The 15,157-nt window shown below is 49.8% G+C and overlaps 1 protein-coding gene across 1 annotated transcript in view; it reads left to right on the top strand.

The window, feature by feature from the left end:
- Positions 1-15,157, top strand: part of LOC138521260 (histo-blood group ABO system transferase 1-like) — a 210,725-nt gene that overhangs the window by 69,276 nt on the left and 126,292 nt on the right. The window contains exon 4 of the mRNA XM_069633963.1: positions 1,395-1,529. Within this exon, the coding sequence (XP_069490064.1) occupies positions 1,395-1,529 (135 nt within the window). The remainder of the gene's footprint in view (positions 1-1,394; positions 1,530-15,157) is intronic.

Here is a 15,157-nt window from a genome sequence, read left to right on the forward strand (position 1 = left end):
TTTTAAGAGCGGGTAAAACAATTTTCCCACCACAGGTATGTGAAACTTTTAGAATCCCCAGATTAGCCTAGTTAGTAGACACCATGACCTTCTCAACTTGATGTTTGCAGGAATTCTGAGTACCTAATCAAAAGATAATCAAAGATACTAACCCTAGCTAGTGAAGTACCATTGATGCTAAAAAACAAATCGCTCCTTTCCTTCTCCTGTGATAGGTTATGATTTAGACACATTGAGAGACATACACTGTGATCCCATGAACAGACTATACCCATCAAGCAAGTCGAGTACAGTCGTCCCCAATAGGAGAACGTCTTGAACGTAAGCTTAATCAGGGAATCAACCTACGCAAGACCCTCGGAAAAACAGTGGTGCTCAAGAATGGGGCTACTACCCATCCCTGGCAGGCCCCTTGATTGATTCAAAAAGTATCTGTAGATTCCCTACAGGGGACAGGGGAAGGGATATGGGTCGCATTTAGACAGAACAGCAGGAGTAGAACATGTACTGCCATAACCCTACTAAAAACTCACCCTTCTGCATACACCTTCTCAAACTTTAAAATAAACACAACCATACCTCTAGAGCAACACAAACCGCACGCAGTTCACAACACCACAACAATGAAACAAACCACATATAGCCTTGCCCAATACCACATAACTACTACCGGCTGAAAAACACACCTATGCTCAGTGACCGGTTTCTCCAAACTGAAGCTGCCAATGTGGCTATATATCTCCAATCCTGGGCTTTCATTAAAAAGAAAAATGCCTTTTGGGGGTTGTAGTGTTGGCTACCAAATAAATCAAGTGGACTACAAGAATACAATAGTTTGTAAAGAGAGAGCCCAGAGCTGCTAACCTAGAGTGTTGGTGATATGGAACCACATGGCAATTCAGTGGTTTCTGAGAAACCAGCAGAAAGAATGGCTGGTGCTTGAAATGTGTTCAGAATACCTGAATATGGGAGGTGAAGCTAACAATCTTCTCTCACCACCTAATCTTCCAATCAGTTGTATAAGAAGACAACCTCTGCGCCACCCAGGTGTGCGTGGGGGGGAGCGTGCAGGTGTAATGCTACATTCTAATCGGTATCAACCCAAAAGGTCGTATCCAGAAGACCGTGTACATGGTTTTCCCGCTTTAGGCATATGTATGAAATCATGAATCTGAAAATAGTGAGGTAGGTGTGCGCACTCCTACTTTGGTATTTTCGGGGCTGCGGGGCCCTCGCACCCATGAAAGTGAATGCGGGGGACATTTTTTAAAAAAACTGCAAGATCGATCTGCAAAATGCGAAACAGTGGGCCTCAGCATTTTGCAACTCGATCTTTTCGTCCTACGTTATTTTAACGTACATCCATTCTAATCAGCGCTTTCTCCCTTTTTCAGAAGGACAGACGTGATGCTTGTCACGCCATGGCTGGCTCCTGTGGTCTGGACCAGCACTTTCAACAGAGTCATTCTGAACAAGTTGTTTGAGAGCAAGAACTGCAGCATCGGCCTCAGCGTATTTGCTCTGGGCAGGTATGAACACCGGAGATGTTATCTCCAGTACACTGTTAAGTTATGCGCTTATTTTCAATCACGTAGCTTTTCATAGCTAGTCACTTCTTCCAGGGCCAGTTTAATGCTTTCACATAAAACACAAACACTGTGCACTGCACACTGGCCTTCTTGGGAGGGATATGAGGGCATTTTAAGTACTAGTGACTGACATTCTTCCTTTGGGCGTTCCCTGGTGATTGCTTTCCCGATTCTCTCAATTCTGGGTCCACCTACCGTTTAGGCTGGATCACCCCTAGCACCGGGCTGGACGCCATTGTCGGTATTGTTGTCACTGCTTCTGGTGATACTGTGGTTCAAGGCTCCCCCAGGCAGCACGGCCTGGCACAGCACTTCAGCCTGAGGATTTGTACCCGATAGGCTGTTATCAGGGCATAACTCAGGCCTTTTCTGTAATTAATTCAGAGGCAATGACAGTATGCGTCTGGCATGAGTACGCAGAGACCCTTTCTGGGGTACAGAATCCTGCGACAGTACTTTGTATCTGATGCGTCTGTATAAGGGGCCGGTCTAGCACTTCCCGGCAGAGGTCCTGGCAGGCATGTGGGATCCTGTTGAGCATGTTTCCCAGGCCTGGTCTTCTCAATGCAGGTTGGCTTCTTACCTCTGGCCAATGTGTGCACATATCTCTGTGTCTAAAGGGTTCCACACAGGGGGAATCCTGGGCCTTGCATCACTCACTCTGACCCTGGGTTATAAGAATGCATTATCCCCATGTTGTTAAGGTTGGGTTCCCCAGCCCCATAAGGCATGTATGAATTAGGGCTAGCTTTTCAGGAAGGGCATGTGTATTTTGTCACACTTGCAGATTCTTCTAAGCCTAGGACTCTGTAGCCCAGATTAGGGGCAGAGACTCGGTGGGGAGTCTTGCAGATCTCAACCTGTGGGGCCACCAGAGTGGGCCGGCTTTCGTAGGATGCAGAGTCTCCTACGAGCTCTGGAATTGAGAGAGACATCAAACTTCTTTGCAGTGTCAGGGGCTTTGCTGTGCTGGCTCTCAATCTTCTGTCTGGGATGTCAACACTTCTGTGGCCCTAGCCATCACATCCTTCATCATTATTCTCTATTGGAGGAGACAGGAACGCTTGAAACCCTGTACGTTACACTGTGCCTGCTTTCTCATTGCTCATCAGTAGGTATGCTCTGCCCATCTTCCCCTTTCTGGTCCAGCAGTGTCATCCTCCCACTGCAATACCTGAACTTGTGCTTCTTTTTTTTAAAAACCTTTATTTTTGGTATTTAGCGCACCGAACAAATACACACCCACATTAGGGTGGATTATCAACTTTGCGCCGTTAACTTGGACCCTTTCCATCCCCCTCCCCGTGCTCTCCGCCCGCCCCCCTCTGCCCCCCTCTGCCGCCACAAGGCAGATATGCTGGTGGGCAACAATTCGCCCCACTGAGTCCTCGTACCAAGGGTTATTGGCCTGACTTCAGACTGTATCAGGGTGTGTTGCCTGACTCCGAAGTGCCTGTTGAGGAGGTTTCTTCTTCATTTATCAGAAAAGTTATCAGCGGGCCCCAGATGTCAGGCGGGCGCGCGTGCTGAGGGAGAAGTTTAATGAAGTCTGCCTCTACATCTTGGTAATAGAGTAGGTCCTTTCGCCAGGCTGTGTAGGAAGGAGGGGGGCCGCGGCCCCATGCCAGGGCGACTCTCCTGCGGGCCAGTGTTAGTAGGACTCCGGCCAGTTTCCTCGAAGGAGCGGATAGCAGTCTGGTCATCCCCAGCAGGGCTGCTGTGCATCTCGGTTGTATTGCTTCTCCCACGATTGCCGTTGACGTATCTAGCACCCTGTTCCAGAAGGGGGCTACCTCAGGGCATTCCCATGCCAAGTGTATAAAGCTTGCGGCTATGGTTCCGCATCTCTTGCACTCTGCCTGGATGTTGGGATGGTGTTTGATAGCTTTTTCCGGTGTGTGGTATGTTTGGTGGAGGAAATTGAAATGAATACGTTTGAGCCGGGAATTAAGTGCAATTTTCTGAGTCTGATTCAATATGTAGCTCCAATCTGCGTCTGTTATATTTGTATTTAGCGCTTTTTCCCATCTGGTTTTCGCCCCAGTGTTGACGGGGGGTGTTCCAGCGGTTAGAGTTTTGTATATTTGCGACACCAACCTGCCGTCTCCTTGTGCTTGAATGACATCGTGCAGCAATTGCCTCGTAGGTGGTTGACGCGGGAAGTCTGGCAGATGGGTCTGCAGGGTGTAGCGAGTTCGGAAGTAGAGGAACACGTCTAGCGCAGTGTTGCCCCCTTTCTGTTTGGCTTGGTCTGGTGTCATGAAACCCTCTTCTGTGAATAGATCCCCTAGGTATTGTATATGCAGTTTATCAACCGACTGGTGAAACACTTTCTCTGATGTAAGAGGGATCCCAGGGATAAATTTGACTGGCAAGAGGGGACCCTTGTGTGCACCCCCAGCTTCTTTGCCACAGTCCTCCAGATCTTGTATGTTGTGAGCATCACGTTCATCGTGCGATTGGGAACGGGGAGCTGGGCGAAGACCACTGCAGTCAGGAAGTTGGTAGTCGCCAGGGCTTTTTCCACCTGTACATGAGGGCGGATTGTTTGCGTTGCATACCAGTGGCTGAGATACTGTGCTTGGGCTGCCCAGAAATATTTTTCAAGGTCAGGGAGGGCCAGTCCGCCGCTGGACACGGGGAGTGTCAGTATTGTATACACCACTCTAGCTGGTTTGCCAGCCCAGAGTAACTCAAGGACCAAGCTTTTCAGCCTTTTCAAGAAGGATTGTGGTAGTAACAGCGGTATATTGTTGAAGAGGTACAGTAATTTTGGCAACACTACCATTTTGACTAATGAGGTTCTGCCCCAGAGTGTCAGTGGAGCACCTCTTCATAGTTATCCCGGAACACTACTTGATGGTTTAGCGACAACTGGATCCCCAGATATCGAACCCCGGCGGTTCTCCACGTGAGTCCGAAGTCATCGGCAAACTGTTTTGTGTCTCGGGTCAGTGGGAAGACGACTGATTTTGAATTATTGATTTTCAATCCGGAGGCCGCCCCAAATTTGATGACTTCCCACATGACCGGGTTCAGATTAACCTCCGGGTCACGTATATATAGGGCCAAGTCATCGGCGTATAAGGACACTATGAGCTTGTGTGGGCCGATGTGAGACCCCTCTGTTGACAGAGTTCCCGCAGATTGGAGGCTAGTGGCTCCATTACCAGAGCAAATATTAGTGCAGAAAGAGGGCACCCTAGTCTTGTACCACGCTGTAGGTTTATTGTGGATGATTTTGCCGTGCCCACTACAATATTAGCTTGTGGATTGGTGTATAGGAGGGAGACGAGCTTGATGAAGCGGGCCCCCAACCCCATCCTGGTGAGAACCAGGAACATAAACGGCCACTCCACCAAATCGAACGCCTTTTCTGCGTCCAACAGGACTGCAATTGCTTGGTCTACTGGGTCCAGAGCCTCGATGATTCCAAACATTCTTCGAATGCCGAAGGTCGTATTGCGGCCTGGTATAAAGCCTGCTTGGTCAGCCAGCACCAGGGCAGGCATCAGGGGCATCAATCTATTAGCTAGGTTCTTGGCGAGAATTTTATTGTCCAGGTTAAGCAATGAGATCGGGCGGTACGAGGTGCATTCTTCTGGTGGTTTTCCTGATTTGTGTAGTAGAATGACATTGGCTTCGCGGGAGGAGTGAGGAAGGGACCCACGCTCCAACGCTTCCTCATATACTGCTGCCAACAGGGGAGCCAGGGTTTCTGCAAAGGCTTTATAGAATTCACCCGTTAGGCCGTCAGGGCCTGGTGCCTTGGAGGATGGGAGGGTTTTTATAGCTGCTCTGATCTCTTCCTGTGAAATCAGTTCGTTCAGAGGTTCGCGTAACTGATGCTCGACCCAATATGTTCAGTGTCTTCTAAGTATTTCAGAGGGAGGTTCGAGTCTTTCGGGAGCCTGGCGCTGTAGAGATCTTGGTAAAAAAGCCTAAATTCTTCTGCTATCTTTTCATCCGTGTGGACTTCCTCTCCTTGCCTGGTTCTGATCTTTTCGATTTGGGACTGCTTGTTGTCGGCTCTGATTAGATTTGCCAGTAGAGCTCCTGGTTTCTGGCCATCACCATATTGACAGACTTGGCTGGTGCGGTATAGAAACTTAACCTCACGTTCCGCTGCTGCGTTGAATTTCTGCAGTTCCGTTTTTATAGCGACTGCAGATTGCGGGTTGGTTTTGTTCGGATTCTGGATCTCGAGTTGCTTCAATTTATTTTTGCTGGTTGTAAACTCGCTCCTAATAAGCTTGAGAATGCCATTTTCCTTGGCGAGGCAGACTCCTCTGATGAAGCATTTTAAGGATTCCCAGATTGTACCTGCTGAGGGGACCGACCCCAGGTTGGCCTCCAGGAACACGTCGATCTCCTCTCTTAGTTCGGATGCAAAGACCTCGTCCCGAAGTGATCCCTGTTTAAAGCGCCAACGCAGTAGTGGCGGAGCGGGGTTGGCTGGTTTGAGCTTAAGGAGGATTGGTGAGTGGTCTGAGAGTGTTCTCGGGTGGATGCAGCAGCGGCCGCATGACAGGGGGGCGTTTGTTGAGGTGAAGAAGTAGTCAATCCTGGAGCTTGTATTGTGGACCGTCGAATGAAAGGTGTGTTCACGCTGTTTCCCATTTGAGACTCTCCACGAGTCTTGTAAATCAAACGCTCTACAAATTTCTTTTATCTGGAGACTGGCCTTGGAGGGTGGATATTGAGCGGTCGTCGATCTGTCCCTTACAGGATCTATCGGCGTGTTCATGTCTCCGCCCCAGACAATTGTTGCCGGGTTGAGCGACGAGAGCTGTGTTAACACCCAGCCAAAGTTGTCGGGGCCATCTATATTCGGAGCATAAGAATTAACAAAGGTCACTTTCTGACCTGCGATGATGCCCCTCACCAATAGTGCTCTGCCTTCATCGTCTTTTGCCATGTGTAGTAGCCGGAAACTGAGCCGCCTGTGTATGAGGATGGCGACTCCTCTCGAGTATGTGGAGTAAGATGAAAAGTATCTGTGGCAACCCCAGCTTTTGGCCCACTGGTGGTCCTTCCCTTGAGTAAAATGAGTCTCTTGAATCAATGCTACGTCCACTTCGTGGCGCCTTAGGTATTGCAGAATTTTCCTAGATTTAGCCGGAATGTTGCCGCCTCTTATATTCCACGTTAGAACATTGAATGGGACGACTTAGATTTTATATCGTGCCGTGTTTCTGGTTTCATGGGTTGCGGAGGTCTGGCCGTATTTGAGCTTACGTCGGGGTCTTCGCTCCCGGGCTGTGGGCCCCGGTGCGGCGACGGGTTCGGCAGCGGGCAGGGAGCTGGCGAGGAGCAGGACAGTCGTGACCCGGTGGCGCTTAACTTTCCCCTTAACAGCGAGGGGATCGAACTACGGGCTAACCTCAACAGGCCCGAGACGTAACTCTCCCCTGGGCGGGCAACCCCAAACTGGCCCGCCGGGAGTTTCTGAATTACCCAACACAAAACCAAGAAAGCCCATGGAGTCACCATGCCAAGGCGTTAGATTACACCTCGAATGTACCGACTCAACGTAGGCAAACAGTAACTGAACAGTAGCTGTGCTGGGGGCACCTGGGGCCTCCCAAGTGACCTTGCCCCGACTCGTACTGCTGTAAATGAACTGGTTTACTTTGCGCTGCTGTGCCGCATTTTGTGCGTAGCTTTGAAGTGCCTTTTAAGGAGGATTCCTGGGGTTCCTGTCTCTTTGAGGTCTGGGGCGAGCCTGGTTCTGATCTGGGAGACCTAGGCGATCCAGGAACAGACGTGCTTCGTCTGGGCTTTGGAAGAACTGGACCCTCCCCTAATGCTGGATTCTCAAGCGTGCTGGGATAGAGCATTGAATACGGCAGGTGGTTGTTACGGAGTCTCTGTTTGACATTAGCAAATGTTTTCCTTTGCAACTGTACTGCTGGGGAAAAGTCGGGATAGAGGTGGAATGTGTCCCCGTCGTGGCTTAGCTCGCCCTTTTCCCTGGCGAGACGGAACAGGGTGTCGCGATCTCTGTAATTCAGCAACCTCGCTATTATTGGCCTGGGAGGAGCGCCTGGAGCTGGTCTCGTCACGGGAATCCTGTGGGCTCTCTCAATAATAAATAGGTGGGACAAGGCCTCACGGCCAAATAGATTGATGCATAGAGATTCCACAAAGTCTTCCATTTTCCCCTGCGTTTGCTGTTCTCTCACTCCGACTATCCACAGGTTGTTCCGCCTCGATCGACCCTCTAAGTCCTCACACTTGGCAGTGGTTAGTTTCATCTGTGTTTCCAGCTGAGAGACTCTGATGGTTAGGGTTGCCAAACTATCATCGAGATCCGACACCCTTTGCTCCATCTCGTTCATGCGTTCGGCATGGGAATCCATGCGATGTTGTAGGAGATCGACCTTGGACGCTAGACCGTCCATTTTGTTACTCAAACTGCCAATGCCTGCTTTCAGGTCCAGAAGGATTTCTTTTATTTCAAAGGGGTTCTCCGCGACTGCTTCCTGTTGGGGGCAGACAGACGAAGAAGCTTGGTCTTCTTGGTGGGGCAGAGCCCTGGGGGTCGTGCCACTTTCGAAGTTCAGCTTCCTCTGCGATTTATCGTATTTCCCCATCGTGGCTGCGGGATCGAAACAGCTTAAATTTGGGATGCGGGAGGTCTTGCTGTGCCCTTTCACCCCTCTTGGGTCCACCTTCGGGCTAGGTTGAGCCTAATAGGAGATTTAGCGGCAGTACAGGAGTAGGGTGGGGGGGGGTCGGTTCTCGTCGTATATGGAGCCCTCCTCAAATGGCGCAGATTCCACGATAAGTTTCGTTGCAGGACTGATGTGTGACGAGGGATATCCGCCCTATGGGCTTCTTAGAATGAGGAGCCGACTGTAATGGGGCGCCTTTGATAGATGTCCGGGATGTTTAACGTTGGGCCTTTCGGGCAAATCTAAAGCAGGAGGAGGAGGAGGGATACTCTAATGTCCTTACACCTGTGTAGTAGTACAGGGTTCCTCAAGCGCTCCACGCGCACGGGTGTGTCAACAATCCTTGATTGGCGGGGGCTGGTGTGTGAGTTTAGCTGGGGGAGCGTGTCCCCACCCCTCGGGGCAGCTCCTGGGGAGAGTCGCAGTCTCTCCACCCCTCCTTACCTCCCGGCAGCCCTGGGACGCCACCAACTGCGCTCGATTCGCACAGGGCACTCTCTCCTAATGCTTCTCCTGATCGGGCTCCGATCACCGGACGGGCTCGGTGGAGGAGGCCGGGCTCAGATGAAGAGGCCGCTGGAGGCGCAGCCGCACGCCGGCTCCTCGCGTCGCTGCTGCTCCCTCTGGTTCTTCACCGCCTTCTTCAGCAGGGGGGGGTGAGACAACGCTCCACGGCCCATGGCTGGGAAGCCGGCTGCCGGAGCAGATGGGGGCGGACGATGAAGCAGCCCAATCCACCGACTGCTATCTCCGCTGCACGGGGGGGGAGAGAGGAGAGTCAGGATCACCCAATGGTTCGTCACCGGCCAGGGCGCGTTCTTCGGACCGCTGCTGATCTTTCTCCCTCACTCTGGGCACACTCTCCGTAGACAGCACAGGAGGTGCTCGATGTCTTGTAGTTAGACTGGCCGGCCCTGGGAGCGTGGAGTCGAGTGCGCTGTTCGGCAGTCGGGCCGCTTGGGCTGATTTTCGGGCAGGGAGCGCCGATTTTCCTCCAAATTTCGGGAGAGTGTTGTTAAGGAGGCTAGCACTTCAGGGACAGGGGTTCCGGGACACAGCAACGCCAGGAACCGCAGGATCAGGCAGGATTGATGCAGGGCTACACGGGAGCTGAGACTTAAGCGGCCATCTTGGATGGCCCTCTAGCGCCCTCCCGAACTTGTGCTTCTTGATCTTTCAAGCCAGGGTGAGGTGGGACAGATGGTGCTGCTGAATGCATGATTATGGCCTTTAATTTAGCGTACACGCTGCTGTGGCTGATGTAAAGGGCCCTCTAGCCACATGTCACCCCTTACCCCTGGCATGTGTAGGTGCTGCCAACATGTTGCCACTAATGACACACAGATGGCCCAGGTTTTGTCCATTGCTACATCCTCTCATTGTATTTTCCTACCTCCAACCAACCCTGAGAATTTCTCTTCCATAATATTCTCTGATACCGTGGCATCATTTACAGCCACTGAATGGTAATATCTGGGTATTCTTCCTCCTTCGTCACTGACCAGAAATATCATGGTGTGCATATTTTATGCAAGGTGGTTACTGGGATTCTTTGTAAACTGGGTGGCCCTACACTTGCGCTGTGAATCCCTAATCTAATTTTGGCTGCGTCCACAAACCAATAAAGAATAACGGAATGAGCCCAACTGACCAGACATTGGGCCTCATTATAACCCTGCCAGTTTGGTAATAAAGTGCTGGTATTTACGTATACCGGAACTTTACCAGACCGGCAAAGTACAAGTATGCCAGTGGGGGTAACCAGACTTACCTCCAGCCAAGAGCTGGAGGTAACTCAGTTCCCCACTGGTATAAAGCAGCTGGTATTTTCGGAACCGGTATTGCAAGTGCCGAAAATACTGTAAAATCCCCCCATGGAGTCTCATGGGACTCCATGGAATGGGGATTTACTGCCCTTTCCGCCACCTGTAATATCCCGGTGTTACCGGGATATCAAGAAGGAGAAACGGTAGGTACGTTAACCAGGATACGGGCAAACCAATAATGAGGTCCAGTGTATTGATCGTACTTTTCCATTAACCAATACTACGAGGATGAGGGCTGGCGCTAGGCATGAGCATTCTCTGCGGTCTTCCGGTTTCCCATGCTGATGGGTGCTCCACAGGCATCGGCTGTCCCTTGCATACTAGATGGTCTTAAGAGTGGAATCTGGGGGGGTGGGACTGATTTCCATTGCAAGGCCCTTCTTCGTACCCCTAACCCCACCTACGCCCCGGCAGACAACTCCCCCTACATACAGAGGCCCTGCAGATCTTCCCCACGAGGCGCTGTGGACAATTCTCCTCCCACTCCCTCACCCGAGGGTCTTTGTCAGTAGTAGAACATTTAAATGGCAAACTTGTTACTATTGCCGGTTTATTGGAGCAACTATTGTTTCTGAAAAGATCCTAATACGCTTTATGTTTGGGTGATAAACTCACACAAAGCTCCAGTTAGGTGCCCAAACATGTGCCGTCTTTCATGACAATTAAAGTGTGTCACACAAAACACCCCCTGTAAACTGCCTTATTTCCATTACTGCTTGTCTGACAAACAGAAAAACAGTTTGCTGGAAATGTCCTTCCTCATATGAAACAAGAACTGTGCCTGTGTCAAATGAGGACTATGAGCTGGTGACCTTATCACACATTGGCCCTCATTACGGGTCCGGCGGTAACTATGCCGGTAAAACCGGCAGGTAGCTGCCAGACCCGTCAACATTTACCGGCACCTGACTTGCCAGTAACACCGGGGTATTACAACCCCCGGAGGCCGGTAAGTCAGGCGCCGGTAACATGTTGTTCCCCATTCCCATTTTAGTCCCATAGGAAGGAAACAGCCCCGGGGGTGGACGCCCTAAGCATGGCAATGCAACTTAGAGTACTAACTTGGAATGTGAGACGGTTGGGGTCATACCTATGCCGGAACAGGATCAGGTCCTATCTTCGCAGGAAGAAGGTTGCAATGCTCCAAGAGACACACCTCTCAGTGGAGGACCAGTCTAGGCTGCAGGAGTACTGGGGAGGTCAGGGACTGAGGGCCCCATATTCCAAATTCGCTAGGGGAGTGTACACTTGGATCAACCCTGAGGTGCCCTTTCAGATGATAGGAAGTGAAGCAGACACGGACGGGAGGTATTTGATATTGTGGGGAGTGCTTGAGCAAGTAGAGATCTGCATAGTCAACACGTATTTTCCAAACCACGGTATTCCGCCCTACCTTGAAAGGCTGCAGATGAAACTGGCGGGACACAGAGACGGCCTTTACATATGGGGTGGGGATCTCAACTGTGTCAGGGACTTGAACCTAGACAGATCCGAACCCCCGCAGAAGCGAGCGGACAGAACCTCTAGGGCAGAGGTCACCAAACAGTCGATCGCGGGCGACTAGTAGCTCCTTTTCAGTCACCCGCACTGAAGATACGGAAAAATAAACATTTTCCTAAGTTATATTATTTAATGGTACCGTGTTCAGGATCCGAACCCTGGTCCCAATTGCAGGCAGAGAGCTTGGCTGCTGTGCCACTTGGAGCTGCTTGTAAATCCACTGACAGATGTCAGTATCACGTTCTGCTTCTGCAGGCCGCCTGTAGTACCACAGTTGGCCTTGTGCGCCCCCACGACACTGTCTTGCTTAAGCAAGCTGCTCTTGTTTGCCAGAGATGTTGGAGGGGCTGGGGCAGGATCAGGATCATTGGGACCACATAATGAAAATATCACAGTAGCACTGCCGCTCGCCTGGAAATGTTCAAAATAATATTTATAAAATGGTGCAATTTCCTTCATGTGGCTTCTTTCCAAATTCCACACTGTACATTTCCAATTTAAATCACTTCCATGACACAGGTACACCCACTTTTAGTACATTAAGCGATCCATAGACACACTGTACAGTAGAAACCTACCAGGATAGCTCAGCAGGTTGACAGACCGATGCTGAGATGTTATATATTCAAAACTACAGGTTGTTAATCGTATGACTTTTTGCAATGCCTTATAAAAAAAAGTGCTATACAATGTGTTTGCCAGGGCATGGGTTGGGCTGGTTGCTTGCTTATATTCAGGGCTGAGGTGGGGATATTTCTGCACCTGTAGTGAAAATCAAAAGTTGGCACCCATGAACCCACAGTTTAATTTCCTAAAAACTGCTGTCAGCATAACAGAAGCATTTATTTGTGATTAACCAGTTTGACAAGCATATAACATCTTTATAAATATAACTTGTGCTAAAACACAGAGGGGCACACAAATAATGATAATGATGTGTTATTTATATAGCGCCTTAATCCAAAGCGCTTTACAGAGCACATATTTACATACAATATCACCCAACTGAAATTGGTACTCATTTATCGACCGCAGAAGGATGAAAGGCTGAGTTGGACTTGCTGGGATTCGAACCTGCAACCTGCAGATCACGCTCATATCGCAGCAGCAAGTGCTCAACCTGCTGAGCTATCTTACCGGCAAATAGCGGAGTATGTGTGGTGTCTGACAAAAATAAAATGTCAAAGAAAACTTGTGAACGCAAGCAGCATTTTTCAATTAGGAAATTACTTTTTATTTTTATTTTATTTTTTGGGGAAGTGTGAAATGCACATTTGGAAAACAATAGTGTGCCTAGCATGTAGAAAGCCTGCATACAATGCAAAGGAAGGGGCACAAAAATTACAAGATGTTTGTGTGGTAATCCAACAAATATCTGTCTTTTTGAGACAGCTACTAATAAATAATAATGCAACAAAGACGTTTTTGAAGTTCTTAATATATTCGTGAAGGCATATGTTAGTCCATCTGTTTATAGAGGGGAAATAATCGAGCCAAAAAAATATTGGTAAAAATTCTGAGGCTTATAAATATCCCCACCCCGATATCGCCCGCTAGTAGCTCCCCACTGTTGGCCTCTGCTACAAGTAGCTCTAGCTAACGTAAAGGTTGAAGACCCCTGCTCTAGGGTATTGAACAACCTGCTGGAACAACTAGACCTTGTGGACGTCTGGAGGGAACACCACCCCAAAGACAGAGGATACTCATACTACTCCTCCCCACATAACCTCCATACGAGAATCGACTACATATTTATAGGCAAAACGCACCTACCTCAGGTAGAATCAATACAATACATGGGCAGATCGATCTCGGACCACCCCCCCCTGTTAATGTGCTGGGCATTGAAGGGCCCTAGACCCCCTATCCCGTTATGGCGTATGGCCACGGAGGGACTGACGGACCCAATATTTAAAGAGGAACTCGGAGAAAAATTGGTAGAGTATGTCACCACTAACAGTGGCAATGTGTAGCGCTGGAGCACGGTGTGGGGGGCCCTGAAGGTGGTAACGAGGGGAGAGGTTATAGCCGGGACAGCGGGAATCAGGAAAATGCTGAAGAGAGAGCTGGAGGAGAGGGAGGAAGAAATAAGGCAGGGAGAAGTTAATAGCTCGGGAACTAGAGAGGAAGAGGAGCATTTGCAGGAGGCACGGACAAATTGTCACCAGGCTTGGGGACGGCTAGCAAAATTTGACTACACAACACGTACCACCAGAGCACACATAAACGGTGACAAACCAGGTAGGCCACTGGCCTGGCTATGTAAGCGAGAGCACCCTAAACACCCAGTGACCGCAATAAGAGACATGAAGGGAGACATGAGAACAACCCAGCACTCCATAAACATCACATTTGCTGACTTCTACTCCACACTATACGCACATGACACCCAAGTGCCGCTGATAGACATACAAGACACCCTAGAAGAGATAGGACTCCCCAAGCTGAGTGAGCAACCACGAGACCTATTAGAAGAGGCCCTCACGCCTGAGGACATCACAGACGCCATTAGATCCCTGGCCACATGCAAAACCCCAGGAACGGACGGGCTCCCCCCAGAGTTCTACAAAGCATACGAGACAACATTAGCCCCACTGTTACACGAGGTATATCAAGAGGCCTACGAGACAGGAACCCTACCCAAGACCATGAGAGAGACGCTAATAGTCCCGATACCCAAACCACACAAACCAGCCAAAGAATGCGATTCTTACCGACCAATGGCAATGCTAAACTATGACAGTAAGATACTGACCACCATACTGGCCAAGAAATTGTCCAAAGTGATAGGAAGCCTGGTACACAAGGACCAGAATGGCTTTGTGCCGGCCGCAACACAACTGCCAATTTGCGTAGACTACAGCACATTATAGCACACACAGAGGGAGGCCAGGAGCATATGGCAGTGATGTCATTAGACGCCATAAAGGCATTCGACTGCATCTACTGGGAGTGGCTGATAGAGGTGCTAAGGGAGTTCGGATTCAGGGAGGGATTTGTGCTCTGGGTCAAGATACTGTACAATGATCCCACAGCCAGAGTGAAGACGGGAAAATGGGTTTCAGGAGCCTGGAACATACAAAGAGGCACCAGACAGGGCTGCCCCCTGTCGCCCATGCTCTATATTTTGGGGTTGGTGCCAATTGCAATTTATATTAGGAAGCAATTCTGGGATGCTGGAATACGAGTGGGTAGGGGGCACCATATTATCTCACTATATGCGGAGGATGTCCTGATCTATCTGAGAGACCCAAAAAACAATGCCCCTACAATCTTGGAAGTGCTAGACAACTTTGCACATTATTCGGGGATACATTTTAGCAGACAGAAATTCTGCATGTTTCCACTGGCGGGCTTGAGGGAGGAAGTAGTAGACAACCTACCCCAATTTGGGATAAAGTGGCAGCCGGACATGTTCAAATACCTGGGGGTCAAGATCAGACATACACCTGAACTCACACACGAGCAAAACACACTGACGGTAACTCAGGGGCTTCACAACTCAATGAAATTCTGGTCTAGGCTTCCGCTCTCAATGATGGGAAGGGCATCGATAACAAAGATG

This window comes from Ambystoma mexicanum, chromosome 1q, assembly GCF_040938575.1.
Source record: "Ambystoma mexicanum isolate Mex_15411 chromosome 1q, UKY_AmexF1_1, whole genome shotgun sequence".
Taxonomy (NCBI): Eukaryota; Metazoa; Chordata; class Amphibia; order Caudata; family Ambystomatidae; genus Ambystoma; species Ambystoma mexicanum.